At 43.1% G+C, this 21,150-nt stretch overlaps 1 protein-coding gene across 1 annotated transcript in view; it reads right to left on the reverse strand.

Annotated features, from left to right (window-relative positions):
- Positions 1–4,243: 4,243 nt before the first annotated feature.
- LOC147734648 (zinc finger CCCH-type antiviral protein 1-like) overlaps positions 4,244–21,150 on the reverse strand; it is a 713,249-nt gene continuing 696,342 nt past the window's right edge. The window contains exons 13-14 of the mRNA XM_086952945.1: positions 10,495–10,643; positions 4,244–4,897 (exon numbers count right to left, since the gene is read on the reverse strand). Coding sequence (XP_086809071.1) covers positions 4,512–4,897; positions 10,495–10,643 — 535 coding nt within the window. The 3' untranslated portion in view covers positions 4,244–4,511. The remainder of the gene's footprint in view (positions 4,898–10,494; positions 10,644–21,150) is intronic.

The following is a 21,150-nucleotide window of genomic DNA, read 5'->3' on the forward strand; positions in this document are numbered from 1 at the left end:
AGTGGTAGAGGAGGGAACGCGTAAGCAAATTTGTTGGACCAATTTATCCACAGTGCATTGCCCTGGGACCTTTGGTGTGGGTACCTGGATGCGAATTGTTTGCATTTTGCGTTTTGATGATTTGCAAACAGATCTATCTCTGGTTGCCCCCATTTTTGGAAGAATGGCTGTAGTATTTGGTCGTGCAGTTCCCATTCGTGAACTTGTTCTGACTGTCTGCTTAGGATGTCTGCTATCTGATTTTGAATTCCTGGTAGGTGTTCCGCTAACAGGTAGATTTTTTGAGGAATGGCCCATCTCCATATGTCCTGTGCTAGTTTGGACAGTTGGAGAGAGTGTGTCCCCCCCTGTTTTTGAATATAATACATTGCAGTCATGTTGTCTGTTCTGATCAGGACTGCCTTGTTTGTTATTTGCATTTGGAAAGCTTTTAGTGCTAGAAATATTGCTAACAGTTCCAGGTAGTTGATGTGCAGCTTCTTTTGCTGCGCACTCCACTTCCCCTGTACTGTGTATTTGTCCATATGCGCTCCCCATCCGGAGAGCGATGCGTCCGCTGTTATTATTACTTGTGGAACTGGCTCTAGGAACGACCGTCCTTTGGAAATGTTTTCTGTGTTCCACCACTTCAGAGAGCGATACGTCCGGTCGTTTACCAACACCAGATCTGTAATCTGACCTTGAGCCTGATTCCACTGTGTCGCTAGACACTCTTGTAGTGGACGCATTTGTAGTCTGGCATGTGGTATTAGCAGTATGCAAGAGGACATCATGCCTAATAGTTGCATAAACACTCGTGCTGGTAGTGAGTGTTGTGGTTGAAATTTTTGTATTAACCCGACCATTGTCTGTACTCTGATTGGGTTGGGGTATGCTATTGCCTTTTCTGTGTCTACTGTAGCCCCCAGGTATTGCTGGATCTGGTTTGGTTGCAGGTGTGATTTTTTGTAGTTCACCGTAAACCCTAGGTGGTGCAGCAGTTGAATTGTCTTCTGTGTGTTGTGAAGACATTCTTCCTTGGATTTGGCCTTTATTAGCCAATCGTCCAAGTATGGGAAGACATGTATTTGTTGTCTTCTTAGATGTGCTGCCACCACAGCTAGGCATTTTGTGAAAACTCTCGGTGCTGTTGTGACACCGAACGGAAGGACCTTGAACTGGTAGTGTTGTCCTTCTAACACAAACCTTAGGTATTTTCTGTGGGCTTTGTGAATTGGGATATGAAAGTAAGCGTCTTTTAGATCCAGTGTAGAAAGAAAGTCCCCTTGCTTCAGTAAAGGGAGTACTTGTTGGAGCGTGACCATGTGGAAGTGCTCCGAATTTATGTAAGCATTGAGAGGTCTGAGGTCTAATATTGGTCGTAGGGACCCGTCCTTTTTGGGGATCAGGAAGTATAGAGAGTATACTCCTGTTCCTTGTTGATCCTTTGGGACCCTCTCTATTGCATGCTTTTGTAGAAGTGCTAGCACTTCTTCTCTTAACAATGTCAAATGATCCTGACTCATTGGGCGCTGTTTGGGGGGGATGTTTGGCGGGGTAGCTGTGAGTTCTAGGCAATAACCATGTTGGATAATTTGTCTCACCCACTTGTCTGACGTGATGTCTTCCCAGACAGGTAGGAACTGTGATAGACGTCCCCCGACCGGTGTTATGTGGTCTGGGGGGAGATCTATGAAGTCACTGTTTTGGTGTTGAGGCGTTGCGGGTGTTATTATTTCCGCGGCCTCTACCCTTATTGTTGTTACCTCTGTAATTACCTCTTGAATTACCTCTGGGTGATGTTGGTGTGAAAGATGTGGATTGCTGATTTGTTCCTGTGTTTTTTGAGCCCCCTCTATAGGTGGATCTACGAAAGGAACCTCTGTGCGTTGGCTGTTGCAATGCTCCCATTGACTTAGCCGTTTCTGTATCCTTTTTCATCTTTTCTAATGTCTCGTCTGTACTTGAACCGAACAATGTCTTCTGATCAAATGGTCTGTTCAGTAGGGCTGTTTGAACTTCCTGTTTGAATCCTGAGATTCTGAGCCATGCGTGTCTTCTTAGCATGACACTAGTGTTAATAGACCTTGCTGCAGTGTCTGCTGCGTCTAACGCACACTTAATGGAAGTATTAGTTATTATTTTACCTTCCTGAATTAATTGGTCTGCCTTCTTTTGATGTTCTTTAGGAAGATGTGTGAGAAGCTTTTCTAACTCATCGTAATGTGCCCTGTCGTAACGTGCGAGTAGAGCTTGTGTATTAGCTATACGCCAGCTATTTGCTGCCTGTGATGCTACTCTCTTGCCTGATGCATCTATTAACTTCGACTCTTTATCTGGTGGAGGAGCCTCTCCTGTAGATAATGAGTTTGCTCTCTTACGAGCGGTTGAGACCACTAGCGAGTCTAGAGGTACATGCCCTCTAATAAATATTGGGTCCTTTGGAGCCGCTTTATATTTTTTATCGATTCTTGGGTTTAACACCCTGGCTCTCACTGGGTTTTCGAATATTTCTTCTGTGTGAGTGAGAAGACCCTTTAGCATAGGAAGAGTACCTGATGTTCTCTGTGCACTAGGTAGAGTCTCTAACAAGAAATCCTCTATCTGAGGTTCTGTGTGCATATCTAGTTTGTGATATTTTGCTGCCCTATTAATGAGCTGCACAAAACCTGTGTTATCATCAGGTGGTGAAGGCTTTGAGGGGTATAGCTCTGGGTCGTTGTCTTCATCTGACCCTACATCGTAATTTTCCCATGGATCTTCCTCATCCTGGATAGATTCGTCATCCCCTTGAGGTTCTCCCTCCCCTATATCACTGTCTACATCTGACTGAGGTGTAGCTGGTCTTGGTGTGGAGGGTGTAGGAATATGTGGCCTATTGTGAGGAATAGGAGAAGAGGGTGTGTCTTTAGGACGAGGAGAAGCAGGAGGAGTTATGTTCGTCCCCATTGTTCTCTTTTTTGGAGGAAGAGGTTTATCTTCTGACTGTTCACTCTTTCTCTTCTTAGTGACCACTTTCCCAGTTTGTGGGTCAATAAACAAGATCTTTTGCTTGGGATCTGTTTGTTGCTCTTGAATCGGTACCGAGGGTCCTGGTTCCGAGAGCTGTTTTTGTTTTCGATCCTCAGATCTTTCTGGTTTCGACACCGAATGTCTGCTCGATTCCGATTTTTTGGGTATCGAGTGTCTTTTGGGCGATACATCATATTTCTTTTTCGACATGGAATGTTTCGATACCGAGCTCTCCTTTATATGCCGCCTCGGTGTCGAAGTCGATGACGCCCTTTTCTCGGATCCGACGTGGTGGGATTCCGAGTGTTTCGGTTTCAGTTTCGGTTTCGTTGCCGGGCCCGAAGGCGGGGCGTCGGAAACTTTTTTCAGCGATTTGACCGGGCCCGAGGGCGGGGTCGTTACCGCACGGGGTCGGTTTTTCGGTAAGGGGACGTCGTCACTCACGGTTTGTTGCTCGAAGAGTTCTTCAACCTCCGACTGGTCCCCTTCCGACCCCGACTGGTCCTCTTCTTCCTCGATTTGTTCGTCTCCGAACAGCTCCGGGATCGCCTCCGCCTGCATTCTGGAAGCCTCGTGCCTTCGAGCTCGACGATTTCTAATCGTTAGCTTGGAGGAGAATGCTGCGCAGGCTTCGCAGTCCCTGGATTCGTGTTCAGGCGATAGGCAGAGGTTGCACACCTCGTGTAGGTCCTTGTGTGGGAACTTAGCACCACACGATGGACATTTTTTGAATGGAGTCCTTTCCATGGACTCCGGGCTTGACTGCGCCGAGAAAGGTCTCTTGTTCCTCGACGTAGATCCAAGTTTTTCTCTTCTATTTTGAATTTGTAACGCGTCGGAATGGAAAAGAACGCGTTCGCTAACAATACCGTCGAATTGGAAAGGGAATACGCGCCGAAAAATCACTTTCTTCAGAAGTTGATCTGGAGCGTCTCGATCTTCATCCGAACCCGATGGCGGAAAAAAACAATCTAAGGATGGAGCCGATGCCCATGCGCACTACCAACTAAGGGAGGAGTCACCAAGATACAAAAGACTCTCCAAGAGAAAAACAAAGTGCAATCATCCGAGCCCAACACCAGATGGCGATCTATTCATAATGTACCATCTGCAGCCCATATGCCTCGAACAGTAGAGTTTTCCTCAACAAACTGAGTTCCTGAAAAACTCTAATATTATTTCAATTAAAGTATTATTACAAACAGAATGAAAGCATCTGACATTCTTTAAGCAGGCAGAGTCTTTTTTTTTTGAGTTTGAAAAGCTTTATTGAGTTGAAGAAAACAATGTAAAACCTCAGTACAATAACACAAATAAAGAGCAATATGAATTAAAATAATTGTGGAGAATAATGTGCCAATAAACAAGAAAGGCCCCAAAAGGGGAAAACGCTATACAAAGAAAAATTGCTTTTATAACTTTTCATTTTGTGGGGAAGGAAGAGAGAAAGAAGGCAGAGTCTTTTTTAACAAAGTACTTCTAAAATGATGTCGTTCAACAAGGGCAGACCCGTTTCTTCTTTAAAGGATGCAACATGATGTATCCTGGAGAGTCTGGGGGTTCTGTTGAGTCTGGTAGTTCTGTTGAGCCTGGGAGCTTTGTACGTTCTGGAAGGTTTGTGTAATGATTTCTTGGTAGCTCTGATCATCGTTGGAGTATTCTATTATGTATTCCGGGTAAATCTGATGCTTCTCGAAGATGACAAAGATGGACGGATCATGCTCCTGGTCTACGCAGCTGTCATATAAGGTGTCCTGGGTATAGGGCCTTGGAGGGGGGCGAGTGTAGCTGGAGTTTCCCCTTACAAAGTCGCCCACCAGCACTTGCGCGAGAAACATCGACTTGCTGCTTGAGTTGGAGTCACAATACTTATCGGAATAGGATGCATCTCTGGCAAAATAACTCCCTAAAAAAATGGAAAAATTAAAAGCATCAGCAACGATCATCCCTAATTCACCCCAATAATAACACCTCCCCAAAAAATTAGTGTAATAAAGCAAGAAGTGGACTCTGTCAAAAAAGATAAACAATAAAGTCAAAATGTTTTTATATCAAATTTCAACTATAATCCCTTAGGCAATTTGGTACATATTGCGGAGTTCAGTACAGGTTAAGGATAATTACGCACGACTACCCGGAGGCATCTCGGCGCTTGTACGAATACTGCCGAGGAACACTTCCTGGCCTTTCCCTGTGAGGAGACCACTCCTGGGCACCCCCAAGGTGAAGTCAGGCATCCTCAGCGTTGTTGGGGCTGTTATAAAGATTAAGCAAGCTATTGCCCAGAGGTGCAGAGTGGGGCTCATGATCAGAATAGGCAACGAGGCGAGAATTATCAGGTCCGAGGAAATTGAGCCCAAGACCCGCCGAGGCGGGAATTGAACCCTGGTCCCGGCCAGACTACTGCATCAGGGTCTGCCGCTCTAACCATTGAGCCACACTTCTCTACAAGAGGTCAGAGAGTACGGCGATATCTTCTCAAATAAGAAGAACAGATGGCTTAGAGAATTGAAGGTCAGATGGATAGAATAAAATACTTGGAGAGAACATCAATGATCATTTGTGCTTTCTGAATGATGGTTCCTGTCTCTGTCAGGAATTAACCTCAGATTCAGGTTTCTTCTTGAGTTAACCCTACAGAAAATCATCACGCAAAGACACTACAGGGAGTTCGGACAGCCTTCCTCAAGCTGTCAAACAAAGCAGCAGTGGTGCAAACACGGGGCTGGTAGCTCTGGAAGATGGAGAAGAGGAGACTGGGTCAGGCCTTTACAGCTGGGGCTGCGAAGCTCGGACCTGTGCAGTGAGGAACTAGTTTTGCTTCTGGGCTATGACTAGCAGTTCCTGTTAAAAGAATAACAAGCATGGAAGAGGTTGCTTAGCAACAGGTGGTTGTTTGCCTGCCTCTGTCTAAGCTTGCACCAGTTTGGCATTCCTCGTTTGTTGTGTTTTTACTGTTCATCTGGTTCCTCTGTGAAGAATTCGCTTATAGACAGGGTTTTATGGTTGCTCCCTTCTCTCCTCTGCTTTCCTACAGTCATGTGCTGATCAATATTTGAAGTTCTTCCCACTTCTTGGTGCACCTATTGGAGATCCACAGACTGAAGACTTGCTTGACTGACGTTTCCTCCAATTTCGGTTCTACGGCTGTCTCCTCCTGGCAGTGGGCTTGTAACTGCGCTACCTCTACCCGACCCAGAGAAGCTGCATTCTGAGTTTTAAGGCCTTCGAGAAGTTAATAGTAATTACAGATTTAACGGATACAGCAATCCAAAGGTCTAGTGAGTCCTTGTGAACATCCAGTGATGCGCTGACCCATAACTAACTTCAGGATCTTGCCTGTCTCTCTCTTCCTTACCCTTATTTTTCCCTAAGGCAGCATTATCGTTAGGCTTTTCTCCCTGTCTTGGGGAGATATGCAGATTCTCTGTGTATCGATAATCTTGGAGAATGTGGCCTTTTTTACTCCACAAAGAAGTGGCTGTTATAGATCTTGCTATGTTTTTTTTTACTTACTATGGACCGGATTTTGCAAGACTCTTGGAAAAGCGTCAGACTTCCGCCACAGACCTACACTGCTGCAAGGGAAAATGCAGAGGTTGTTCTCGACAAGGCAGAGGCTCCTGTGTTGGCAACTGAAAAAGCTGCTCCTGCTGTCAGTGCCTCTGTGAACACCGCAGAACCTGCAGCAGCTCCTGAACCAATAGCCGGGCTGTTACAGACTCCATACATGGCATACACTGCAGTATGCCAAAACCTGCTCTTATGCTCTGATCACTCACCGCCTCATCTCTATGTCCTCATTCATGCCCAATCCAAGATGGCTGTCCTCATCACAGATTGAATGGGAGATGGAATGGGAAGATTCCCTATCCAACATGACGGTTGTCACAACCTTTTTACAACATAATGAATCATAAACAGGTGTGCAGATATGGTGGCCTATAAGAACAGCCAATTTATAATTTCCATCTTTAATTTACAAACGTTATTCTGTTCACTAAGGCCCTCAGGCATTTTTCCTCCATGTTCTTGAGGCAGAGGGAAGCTGACATAGCAGAGTCTGGAAGTATCTATGGCTCAGCGGTGTAACAAACACCCCTGCAGCCCCCACGGTGCGGGGGCCCACAGTCTTCAGTATCTGAAGGGGGCCCCCACAGCTCATCGGTAGAGAGCTGTATGTCTCTTGCTCTGAAGCAGCTGCAGCAGTCTGCTCTGAGCTCCTCCCGGGGCCCAGGACTGAAGAGAAACAAAGTATCAACATACTACTTTAGTTGATCATTTTCGTACCAAATCCTATTTTACATCATCAGTGACATCCTAAAGTCTTTAATGTGGCTTTAATTTTGGCTGATATAATGTTTGCTGTGCTCTCATTTCTCACGTATGTCTCAGTCATGTATTAGTTATTCCTGGAAGACATTCCGGCAGTTTGGGCATTCACCCCCCTAAACTTAGAGCTGTCTTTATCAAATGCCTCAGATCATTCGAAGAGGAGCAATGTGTATATATACCTGTCTGTGATAACGTGGTACTTTTACCACTTGTGAGTTTAACCTAAGGAACTGCTGGACTGATATGTCGAGAGGATATACTGTAGGTGGTGGGCCGGGCTGCTGGGGGGGTGCTTTGCAGGGGGGCCCCCTCAAGTTTTGTTACGCCACTGCTATGGCTGAGTGGCTGAGGTAAAACCTGACCCGAAGACAAAAGAAAGTATTTCTTCTGGATTGAATAAAACAATACTAGTTTCTGGTACAAACGCCAACACAAGCAGTTGTTCCTGGATCTGCACCTGATGTCCGTATACACGTCCTTTTGCCGAAAACCTTTATGTCATCATGCCAACACAAAGTACTAAATTTATAAATGCATTTTCTGAGTGATTTCAGCTACAGACTTTGAACTTGCAGCAGGGACAAGCATTCATACACCGAAGAGATAAGGAAACCTCACCCTGCCCTGAAGAAAACCCTCATAATAGCCAGTGGTACAACGAATTGAAGGACATTGGAAAATAAATCCTGGGAGGTACCTTACGCATGATTGGAAGAAAGTGGCCTGGATTCCTTGGTTGCAGACATTGCTCAGAAGAGAGCATGTTAGTGGGTAACACGCTGGGACCAGCACTTAGGATGCCCATGGATCCTTACCTTGAGGCCACTACCTGTCTCCAGAACACCCCTTCAGATGGTCTCATTGTAATGAACTGACCACATTTGCAAAAGCTCTGATTCAGAGTTTCACAGTCATAACAGGTGCTCTTACAACCTCTGCTTGCGCACAATATTGTGAACTTTTTGCACTTGATTAATATTACCATTGAGGTAAATAACTGGGAATAAATTGCACAAACGGGTTTCTGCTGATTTTGTACATTGTATTACCCATAGTGTACAGTTTTGTGAGTGATTTTAATGCAAGTAGGTGGTAATTGCACTAGTAAAGCTCAGGAGGAAAATACTCATCTTGAAATGGAAACAAGGTGCAGAATATGGCATCAAAACAGTTTCTGTCCAATATTCAATTTGACCCAACACAGAATGATGGGTTAGAATGTATGAGGCAAACTAGTCATAGACCTTTACCACCGCCTTTGCTGCTTGCCAGGAGTTCATTCTCCTTCAGATACTTCTGTTGGGGCACGGATACAGATATGAATGAGTGATTGCCATTTGTATGTGTGTGCTGGAGACTGTATGTTCTCTAGAGGCTTGGACTAACAGTAGAAGAGTCACATGGACCTACTCCACCTGGAATGAATCAGTCTAAGCATATTGCAGATATGTATCACGCCAGATGGGTGTCAGAAGATCATCTATTTGTGCATATCGTTGAGTCTGGAGATATAAGGTTCCGTTGGTCTTTTGCAGAACTAAAGTGGGGGTGCTCTCTATGGTGTTCACTGGCAAAGGCTTGAGAGGGAGGGTTTGACACATATATATTGCACTCAAGCACTACCGGCTAACAAGGGATTGGTTAAATCATTCTTTTACTATACAGGTTGTGTCACACTATCCCTTGGGTAGTGAGGAATCCTACCAGACTGCACATAGATGGATGGATGGATGGATGGATGTATATTGACAGGTGGCCTTGCTAGTGTGGATAAAGGAGAGACAAGCGCAGAACTTCAGTCATGTAGAATGGAGGCCTGCACTGGCACGGTGTCAGTGATCTGGAAATCGCGAAGGTTATACTTGGTTCCAGGAATGTTGCAAAATTTATTTATTTATTTATTTATGTGACTTTTAAAGCGCTACAATTACCCGTGGGTGTCTCGGCGCTAAGAGCTATGTAAAGTATCAGTATCTTAAGGACAAATAAGTTCTGAGTCTAAAAAGCTGAGGGCTTATTGAGAAAACAACCAGGTCTTAAGTTGCTTTCGAAAAATGAGCAATGTGGGGCTAGATTTTATGATGAGAGGAAGGGAGTTCCATAATCTTGCTGCTGCAACACTGAAGCGTCTGTCTCCCCAGTTTACTTTCCTTGTTCTGGGGATTTGGAGCAGGAGGGCCGTGTTGGAACGAAGCGTTCTGCGAGTTGGGAGGGGCTTTAAGGAGTTTCTGAGAAATTTGGGTCCCATGTTGTTTATTGCCTTGTACACAATGGAAAGGAGCTAGAAATGGATGCAAGCAGTGAAGAATGCGGGGACAACAGAAAGAGTCAGTCTAGTGTTCGGGGGAATCAATGCTTTGTCTCAGTATCAGTGGGTGCACATGAGCAGACATCAATGATGAATGGCGGGATCAGTGTTTGAAGGGAGGGTCCTTCCTGAGCACAGGATCAGTAGGACTTTGTCCTGCAAAGCAGTCCTCTAAAGAGGAGGCCATCAGATATGACATTCAACTGTTGTAAAATGCGAGCAGCTTAAAGCTTGTAATCAATGTACAGCCGGGGTGAAGGGGCTAGTAATGGGCTGTGTCTTGTGGAGGGGGATTGCATGTATGGAATAGAGGGTGGTATCTCCTTATCCAGGAACCACACCATTTCTATACTATCCAAGTTTGGTCAAGACACCCATCACGAATACTATGGGCATCTTGGTAGGGAAAAGTATCAGGATTTGTTGCAAGTTGTAAGTAACAAAATACTAAAGTAATCAAAGATTTGGAAAGGTTTATCCAGATTAACCTAAATCTACAAGGATGCTGAACGTCATTGCATCGTTCACAGATTTTGCACAATGCAAAGTTTACCATCTCAAAACCCCTAGGGCCTCCAAGTACTAAAAGAAGAAATAAATGTTAACTTAATAAAAATGTTGCTGTCAGCCAATAGTAGCCTCATCCACAGTGAGGGTATGGAAAGAAGGTTCACTTGCCTTTATTTTTAATTAAATACTTAACAAAAACATATGCTCTCTTGGAGTAGAGGCCAACAATGTATTCAGTATGAGGTCCATGAAAATATGTTCAACATTGGGGGTGTCAACATTGTGCAGACCTGTGCACCTAAAATGTAGCTTCTTTGTTCTTAGTGAAATGCCCAATAACAGATACGCACCATTCCCATACATTGTTCCATTGACTCCACAGATCCTCCAGTCGAAATTATTCTGGCAGATGGCATGCAGATGAGTCTTCTTTGTGCCATGGAACAATTTCTTCTCAAGCACATCTCTTCTGTTCTGCTTCTTCATTGTCTCCTTCTGCCTGTGATGAGAGGCAAGATTGGAATGCAAAGGTTCAATAAACCATGTGATGTTGTTTTAGTACCACTTGTCAACCTTCCAAATGTGAATGGATAGGATGTAATGAACTTCAAGCAAAGTTACGACTGTCTAGCTAGCTCCTCTTGAGACATGGGTTTCTGCCTAGGTAAGTCCAGCTATCACTGTCACATTTGGCTAGGGCTTCTTTGTCATACCTATTCAGCCATTTCACTCAGGTATACGTTTTCCAATCGTCCTCATACAACCAAGTTGAACTCCCCTTTACTGCCTTGACCTCTTCCCAGACTTTGCACATGTAAAGTTCATCTAGTGAGACAAGCATTTGCTACCAAACAAACCAAATGTTGCAGTACAATAATTGTCCATCAAACGTCTTAACACATTTAAGTTGCTTTTAATTTACAGCTAGGAAAACACCTGGGCAACTTGGTGCCCTGTGTTCGCTTAATTAAGCGGGTAGTGAACATCTGTTACTCCCTGACCTGATGCACAGCCGAACTACGTTAAACTACTAATCTAGATTAATTCACAAAATTTTACTCCGTTTTTTCATCAATTTTTCTTGGTTTTATTCACCGTATTGTTTTTCTGTATGATGAACTCATTATTTTAGCATTTTTTAGCTTTTCATCTTATTCATATCATATCAAATATTGTTCATTTCCTATACAATTATTCTTTGGTGTGATATAGCTCACACTTAACACAGTCCAAAACAATTGTTTACCGACGATTGAGGATTAATTGGCCCGATGCATTTCGGGACCCTGTCCCTTCTTCGGGGGACTTCCTGCAAAGGAAATACATCTGTATCATATTTCACTTCTCAATATTTGCGTATTTACATTTACTTATGTACTCGAAGGACACTTTAAGTTTCAAATCTACCACTAATATAGCGTATACAAACATGTATTCTAGCATATTCATCTTAACTTTACACTTCCATTCCTGTTTATTATCATATGTGTGCAATTCCAAACCTCTAACTGATCGCGTTTTTACTCTGTCATTATTATGCTAATGGTTATAGTCTTTCAATTTTGTCAAAAGCGGAGAACTAGATGTTACACAGAGGTTCTCCTTGTATTGCGTAGCTGGAGATGGTGGGTACTAGATGATTTGCTTTCAGGATGTTTTCACAATTTACTGAGTTATGCATGGGAAAAGATGTTAATATTCTGTTAATCAGATCGTGAAACTGGGTATCTAGGGGAATTCTAAAAATGATTAGAAATTCTTGAAAACTAAATTCCTACTGCGAAAACTGGGTGTGAAACATTTAAATAAAACACTCCATGAACGAAGGCGGTGTTATTATTACCTTTTCGTTCGGTGTTGTATTCTTTACGATAGTGTGCAGCCTGGAGATGTAGATATACAGGGAACTGTAAAAGTAATAAATCTGATATAATACTGCACTAAATACTAGACGCTGTTGTGTGTGAAAAAGTCTATACTTTTTTTACCTTGCAGCATGAAATCACCTTCCTGCATGTGCTTGTGAGTAATGGGTCGATGCTCCCTTCTCAACGACTCTGTTTGTTGTTATCCTAAAGAGGTAACATAAAGTTCGGTTCAAGTCTTTGTTTTTATCGGATATGGGATTAAAAAGCTATCTCCCAGTTTATTTCTGTCTGCACGTTTACCGCTCAATTAGCTTACCGGCTCAAATTCTTTTTTCCAGACTTCTCGGTCACTAGTTCAATCGGCTCGTAGACTCCAGTTCATCGAAATCTCGAGAGATTTGAATGCGATACTTTTATTAACCTAGCGGGTGGCTCTATTTACTCCTTCGTGTTTGGGCGCCATGTTGAAACGGTGCGAAGTTACTTTAGACATGTGAAATGAAAAGTAACAAATAACGGTGTGGATGCTAATATAAATCTTATCGATCATTTGTTCTTATTACTAAAGGTGTGAAGTTTTGTGACTTCATTAAAGAAACTTCCTTTCAGGGAGCTGTATTCACGTCGTGTAATTTTGGGCGCCATGTTATAACAGAGTAAGGACACATTGAAAATCATACTGATGGATATAGACATGTTCCTACACCTAATAAATAGCAATGTGGATGTGAATACATTTTTAATTATACATTGATTAGAATGATGCTACTGGTTAATTTCTGGTGGTTGTTCACAAAAGGGGGGAAACCCAATGTTACTGATAGTTGGTGAGTTAAAACGCAAACAAAATCGAATAAAATGGAGAGGATTAGCGGCCTAGTTTACATCGGTGATATACAGAAATGATATTGCATGATTACTTAGTCTCGTGAATGCTTACTGTATTGTTCCAAGGTTCTATTCTTTTATCATGTGTATTAATGAAATACATACACTGCAAGTAATGCATCTGTTTCCCCTTACGACTGATTCTCTTTTTGATGCTCGACATAATTTTCACTGGTCATTGTTTGTTAACATTCTGTTGAAACACAAAGTATAGATTCACATTGTATAATATTTCATGTTACTTATTCATAAAAAACATCCCATGTCCAGTTTGTCATTTAACCCTAGCGGTTCCATGGTTTGAAATTTTTTGATCAGCATTACTTACCTTTGGGACAAGAATTTTTGGTTTGCTAGACAGTTGTGATGCACGTCCCATGCCTTAGCAGGCATGTAAGTGCTTGGAAAAAGAAGAAGGGCTTTTAGCAATGAGATTTCTAGTAAGTATTCAAGACAATATCAGTGACTCCCCACACTGATTAGTGTTCCTATTGTATTTGATATGAGTGCTGAGGTTAACTCAAGAAGACTTGCATTATTAGTGGATAGTCCCAGAACAGCCCAGTGTTCCGAACGAGCTGAGACAAGCTGGCCATGCTTCACCTCTGTACTAAGCATGGACAATGCTACCAAAGATGCCATTTTACCATATATCCATTACCTTGTGCACAGTAGAATCAATGTCAATACTTCTACTCTTCCAAGACAAGCATTAATACAATATTGACTTCCAAACCTTCTGGAGCAATCTGTAGGCCACCAACCCAGGCCGCTGTCTGTTTGGTAGATTTCAAAGCAAGTGATCTCACATCATCTACAGAAATGCTACTTACTAACTAGAGAATTCAGCAATGTTGGCTCTATTTCTATGTTGATCAAATAAATCAACATACCCATGACAACTGAGATCTACAGAATACTGTTCAACAAAAGTGCTGAATTCTAAGCCACCAATACAATATTATCTGTTACTGTAGGACCTGCAAAAGGAATGAACAATATGACTTCTGCAGCTCTGAAGGCCAGAGAGATGGCATGAAGGCCCATTAATGGAACCACTAGGACATCAATCCACAGCATAAAAAACATAGTTATGCATAACATCACTTCGTCATTTTTCACTGGACCACCAGCAAGACTACCTGCCACCATGTAACCAATTAGGGAATATCTTGCATTCGAACCAACTATCTTCTACACTAATCAATGCTAGATCACTAGCCAAATAGAATAAGTATCTATGAGCTACTTCTGAAACTTTGATGGTAGATTATGTTTACAGACTATACTTTAGGAATATCAGGTCTAATATAAAAACTGACTCTATTAAAAGACAAAGGGCTAGCAATAGAGTTGCAAACAAATTAAAGATTTCAGCAACGAATACTCCGTCCTTGTATGAGAGTGATTAGTTTGCAGTTTATCCTGTGCAACTTTTTCTGCTTTGTTCTTCCTGAATCACCGACCACTCACACGCAATTTAGCTTTCTCAAATACTCATGTGGAGTATATATACATACATATATATCAGCTGTAGCATACTGGCCACTGTAGCATCGCTGTGCAGGTGGTGTTAGTATGTGTTTAGACTACAGCGGGAGTGGGAAGCAAACTACTCACTGTTACCGCTCTGAAGATTCGGGGACGAAACTGTGAGTGTAAGTCGTGAGCTGATTACTGTAAAGTGATGTGCTGTGGGCGCTGTAGGATACTGGCCGCAGTACCATACCTGTGTAAGTAGTGTTAGTATGTGTTTATACTCTACAGGGTGTGCGAAGCAAAGTACTCACCCTTACCGGTCTGAAGACTCAAATGCAGTGTTTCAGCAAGCAGGAATAAAGAAATAGTTGTGAAGAATATAATGCAGAATGTTGCAATGCCACAGAAGACAAATTGTGAAATCAGGTGTGTGTAAGAAAGTGGCTGTGTGTAATAAAGCGATGGAGTTTGAAAGTTATATAAAAAGTGTCTTTATTTAAGTATCATCAATGGCAGATGATCAAACTCTAAGCTGTTTTTACTGGATTCAAACGTAAGCTCCTGTATCAGTGAATTCCACATTAAATGTTTCAGTTCAAAGTGACATCAACAATAACTATTAGACTCTAAATTCTATAAGGAAAATAAAGGTAGGAGAGGATTACCACATGTATCCTTTAAGAAAACTAAGAAAAAACAAACTTTTTAGGTACCCTGGTACTGCTTTTTTGTAACACAAAATTATCAACAGTAGAACAGTCAGGAATCTGTTGTACAGTAAATTCTATCTGGTGCGTGTCAGAATTGGTAATAGTTCTACCCACATTGGAACTTTGAGGAGGCATACAAACATTGCGCTTCTGAAAAACACATTCGGTACCCTTCTGGTCAAACCATACATTATTGTCTTAAGCTCTTTCAAAAAATACTTCTTGTGCACAGAGCTAAGGCATTGAGCTGAGGCAAACTCCAACCGCTTCTGCTGCATTGAAACTGAAGCTCCTGCATCAGTGAATTCCACATTACATGTGACAGCTCCATGTGACATGAACAATAGCTATTAGATATGAATGATGGCTAAATTGTATAATGAAAATAAAAGTAGGATACGATTACCACATTGTGCCAACTAGTTCCTAAACAATGTTTTTTTTTTTATCTTGATCGCCAGCTTGTGAGCATATGCTGATGAAGAGTAAATTTGTGTGAAAAGGCTTTGTGGATGACAGGCAGGCAGAGAGAGACATATGCATAAAGAATAGACATGGTTTCAAAATGGATGTCGAGTTTAGGCTAATTTAGCAAGTAAATAGCTTATTTGCATAGGCCATACATCACCGATCCCAGGTTAGAGTGGACACGTAAGGGGCAATAATGAAAACAGAGTTCAAATGCGTGAGCCTATTTAGAAAGTTATTATAAGAAAATAATTCAACTTAAGTGTATTAAAATAATTTAAAGGAAAAAGTCAAAAAAGTTGGAAAAAATTAAGTATGGGCGAAATTTGCGGATCTGCGGTCCGCAAATTCACGCGAAATCGCAAAATAATCCGCTGATTTTTTTGAGATTTGTCTCCACTGACCATGTGTGCCTGTAACTTTGCCACCGCGCCAAAAGGCGCCGAGTTCCCTTGAGTGAGCTGTCCATCATAGTTGGGAAAGGGCAGGAAGACATTTGATACCGCTAGTGTGTGGTGCGGGGCCAAACGAGTGGGGCTTCTATGCGTGTCAACATGCCTCTAGTGTATAAAGGGTCAGAGAGTGAGCAGGGCAGCAGGTGAGGAGAAAACAGCCTCCTGATCACAGGAACTACACGGGGTTGTGCTCGGGAAAATCAGGGATTCAAGGACCTCCATCGAGTATTACAGCTAATTTTCGACTGCAGATATGGGGTTAAAGCACACTTGCCCAGTCTCGACCGTGCTCACTAATGTTTTGGGCTGATTAAAAGGTTACTGAATTTGAGCTTCAACTCGGGCACCTGCTATATCTGTAAGTGCTTCCTGTTGAGGTTTAATTTTTGTGACAGGAGCCTCATGCCAGAATGAATCCTGCCCTGCATAGTTATCCACGAAGATGCCACTATTTTGTGCAATACCTCTACTCAACTGGAGTACTTTCTACTGGCTAATACAGTAGGTGCTACCTCGTTGGGTAAATGTACAGTGCTTTTCCTACATTGCAGCTGTGTAAAGGGCCAGAAGATTTGTCTCCACTGACCATATGTGCCTGTAACTTTGCCACCGCGCCAAAAGGCGCAGAGGTCCCTTAAGTGAGCTGTCCATCAGAAAGGGCAGGAAGACGTTTGATACCGCTAGTGTGTGGTGCGGGCCAAACGGGTGGGGCTTCTATGTGTGTTCCCATGCCTCTTGTGTATAAAGGGTCAGAGAGCAAGCAGGGCAGCAGGTGAGGAGAAAGCAGCCTCCTGGTCACAGGAACTACACAGGGGTTGCGCTTGATAAACTCATGGATGCAAAGACCTCCCTCGTGTATTACAGCTAATTTTCGACAGCAGATATGCGGTTAAAGCACACTTGCCCAGCCTTGACCGTGCTCACTAATGTTTTGGCTGATTAAAACGTTTCTGAATTTAAGCTTCAACTCGGACACCTGCTTTATTTATATGAAGTGCTTCCTGTTGAGGTTTGATTTTTGTGACAGGAGCCTTGTGCCAGAATGAATCCTGCCCTGCATAGTTATCCACGAAGATGCCACCGTTTTGTGCAATACATCTACTCATATGGAGTACTTTTACTGGCTAATCAGTAAGTGCTACCTCGTTGGGTAAGTGTACAGTGCTTTTCCTACAATGCATCTGCGTAAAGGGCCAGAAGATTTGTCTCCACTGACCATGTGTGCCTGTAACTTTGCCACCGCGCCAAAAGGCGTTGAGATCCCTTGAGTGAGCTGTCCATCAGAAAGTGCGGGAAGACATTTGATACCGCTAGTTTGTGGTGCGGGCCAAACGGGCGGGGCTTCTATGTGTGTTCACGTGCCTCTTGTGTATAAAGAGTCAGGGAGCGAGCAGGGCAGCAGCTGAGGAGAAAGCAGCCTCCTGGTCACAGGAACTACATGGGGGTTGCGCTCGAGAAACTCAGGGATTCATAGACCTCCCTCGAGTATTACAGCTAATTTTCGACGGCAGATACGGGGTTAAAGCACACTTGCCCAGCCTCGACCGTGCTCACTAATGTTTTGGGCTGATTAAAACATTACTGAATTTGAGCTTCAACTCGGGCACCTGCTTTATTTATATCTGTAAGGGCTTCCTGCTGAGGTTTAATTTTTGGCCCTCCGGAAGCACTTACAGAGTTAATTAAGGCAAGTGCCCGATTTGAAGCTAACTTTGTAACCATTTTAGAATGGCGCCGGCAAGCTGCCAGAGTTGCTTACTTGCAAGTTGCAACTCTGGCAGCTTGCCGGCGCTATTCTAAAATAGTTACAAAGTTAGCTTTATTCAACTCGAGCGCCTGCCTTAACTGAAATCGGCCCACGAGTGGATTTGCGGATTTTTCTGCAATTTCGCTAGAATCGCGGATCGCGAAATTGCCAAAAATCCACAAATTCCGCGAGCGGAACGTATTTTCCGCCCATAGTTAGAAAAAATTAATCCAAGAATAACGTGAATTTCTTAAATGTCTTGGAGGTTTCAGTACGAAACTTCTTCAGCAGCTTGAGATCCGTAATGTTCCAAGAGGTCATTATTGCCATTGTGTGAGAAAAGCGAAGCGATCCAAATCATATCCTCGAAGGGGCAGTAATGTCGTCGAATGTTGGAGTGGCGATTTGAATTGGCAGGCAATCTGTGATGTTGTCAAAGGTCGCACGTTGCAGGAGATCTTTCGCGGCTGCGCAGAAATCCCATTCCGCCACAGTACCTTTTTGCATTGCATCTGCCATTTCTCCACTGCCTGAACAATCAAGTTCATGGTTTTCAAGATACTCCATTACTTGCTGGATATCGGAAGTGATTGTTGGTATGTTGGCAAGGCATAGATCCATTCGCCAGCCGAATGGGCACGTTTTGCAATAAAAAGATAGTTGTACGCAAATTGCATATGTGTAAATAAATGTCATGTTGTAGCTGGCTCCGATAATAGATAGAGGCAGGCAGCTAAAAAGTTGTTACATTTTTTGACAGTATTGATGTAGATTCACCTAGAGGCGTAATCTGTCAGACATTGTTGTTAGCACAGGGAGCTCAGCCATTCTTTACAAGCAAAAATAGCAGTAGGATGGCCGCAAAGAGAGCGAGAATTATGGGCACTGTTCCTGTTATTCCAGAGATGATCTAATAAATGAAGTCTGGTATTATACCAAAAATAGTTTGAAAGAGTGTGAGAAGGCCGGAAGAGACCATGTTAAAAAAGTGTGCCAGACCTTGAGTGTGAGATGTGTTGAAAATTGTGTAACAATTCACAAAGTGTAATGGGAGGTTCGTATTTATAAGGAACTGTATTTGACTTGAAGTACGTGGTATCTGCAGTCAATACATTTATTTTGCAGAAGTGAGGGACACTTATGTTCTGAACAAAAGCTGTTTCACATTGGTTAGTTTAATGAAATCTGTTTTCAAAGTAGGTTTTGAAGGTCAAGTAGAAGTTTGGGAGTTATTTTGTGTGGGTGGGAATAGACATTGCCACAGGAAGTTACTCAGTTTGAAAGAGTAAGGACAGACAGTATGCCAGCTCATATTCTGTAGGAGTGCATGTTATTGAGAAGCAGATAAGTGCTGTTAGAAAACTGTGTGAATGTTGGGCTGATTGTGGGAGTTGGCGTGGTTTTAAGAAACCACGCAAAATTGGGGGCTGTAAGCTTAGAAGCGTCGTGCAGTTGGACATTCTTGGATAGTAATGAATGAGTGCCATTGTGGTCACACTTGTTACCTGCGAGAAAAAGTTCTGTATCCTCTTTAAGACAGCGATATGTAAATGGGAGAAACCACTGCTCGTGAATAAACGTGCTACCTTAAAGAATCACATGCAACATGACAAACAACATGTATACCTAGCAGACACAACTACACTACGTCCTGTCGGAACCGTGGCTAGCCATTTATACAAACCAAACATGGCATGACACCTCTACCACACAATGCAGAATGCGGGAAGAGATGGGAGAAAAGTATGTGCAATGGTGGGAAATAATTGTCTATTATAAAACTTTACAATGCAAAGTGGGGAGGGGATGTGCCGGACAGACTTGAGTATGCAGAGCACAGACATGTACATGTGAACATACACTTATGATCTAGTGAGTGAAGTAGACAGTGGACGCAACCATGATAGTACAGTCAGTAGGGAAGATTACAAAAACAAAGCGTGTACGTCCCCCCCCAAATCTTTAGCATAGTGAGCTGACTTAGGGTACGCAAGGCTAGCGTAGGGGTATGAATAAAAGGCACGTTTGTGTGGGTGTGGTTTTGCTCAGGAATGGCAAACGTGTCTGTCAGGTCTGCGCAGCTTACACCACCATGAGGTTGATCACATGAGCAAAGGTGGGTGCGTGAATGATGCTCTCAGCCTGCTGGTATCCAGAAACCATCATGGCCCCTGCAACGCACATAAGCCCCACAGTTCACCTTTCGCTACTGCATTATGTGAAAGAAGGCCCATCACGTCCCGGCGGAAGCTCCTGGGCCGAGGTCAGGTTGGAAGGTTCCTGAGATCAACGCTGGCTACTACGACACAGGCACACAGCGCCCAGCCTGAGGCCCAGTACCGTGGAGTGCTACTAACACAGTAGTCCAACAGGTACAACAGTGTTTTGATACCATAGTGGATGATGTTATAACTGTATCTGAGAGTGGAGCTGAAGGTACTCCCTTTGACCAGGTGCAACCAACTCTAGGTCCCAACAGTGGAACGGTGTCTTGATCCCACAATGGACGATGTCCGATATAACCTCCTGCTTGCTTTTCACAAAACTCCCTCCATTGAGGTGGATTACACTCTGTGTTTCCTTAGTTAACTGCTGCACATGATTATTGAGATTGAGTTTGGCTGACAGCAGTCGCTGGACTACACCGCGGTACAGCAGGTCCGAACAGTGAAACAGGGTCTTGATTCTATGATTGAGGATGGCAGAAGTTAAAGTCTGTGATAATTTCTGTTTACCCCCTCTGACCAGGTGCAACCAACTGTAGGTCCTAACAGTGGAACGGTGTCTTGATCCCACAATGGATTATGTTAGAACTTCATCTGAGAGTGGAGATGAAGGTACTCCCTTCGACGAGGTGCAACCTACTCTAGGTCACAACAGTGGAATGGTGTCTTGATCCCACAATGGAATATTACTTGTTGCTTGGTTTTCATAGAACTCCCTCCGTTGAGGTGCATCAGACTCTGTGCTTGCGTAGCTAACAGTTGCACATGATTATTGTGCTTGGTTGACACCAGTCCGTGGAGTACACTGCGGTACAGCAGGTCCAAACAGTAAAACGGTGTCTTGATTCTATGATTGAGGATGTTAGAAGTTCAAGTCTGTGATTATTTCTGTGTACCCACTCCGATCTGGTGCAACCAACTCTATCCTTTAAAATTCAATGGTACGTGGCTGTGAGACGTTAATGAATAATGCCTCTGGCCTATACCACGGTCAGCAGGGCTCACAATTTAGATCGAGTGGTGATTGTTTAATTACAGAATCCAGTAGTCAAGTAACTAGAATATCTATTGAAATATACACAATATCCTTTTAGTACACTTGCTTGAAGAATTTGTTTTAGATGACTTATAGGTTTACTACAATGACCAAATTCATCTTGCAAGTC

This window comes from Lissotriton vulgaris, chromosome 1_2, assembly GCF_964263255.1.
Source record: "Lissotriton vulgaris chromosome 1_2, aLisVul1.2, whole genome shotgun sequence".
Classification (NCBI taxonomy): domain Eukaryota; kingdom Metazoa; phylum Chordata; class Amphibia; order Caudata; family Salamandridae; genus Lissotriton; species Lissotriton vulgaris.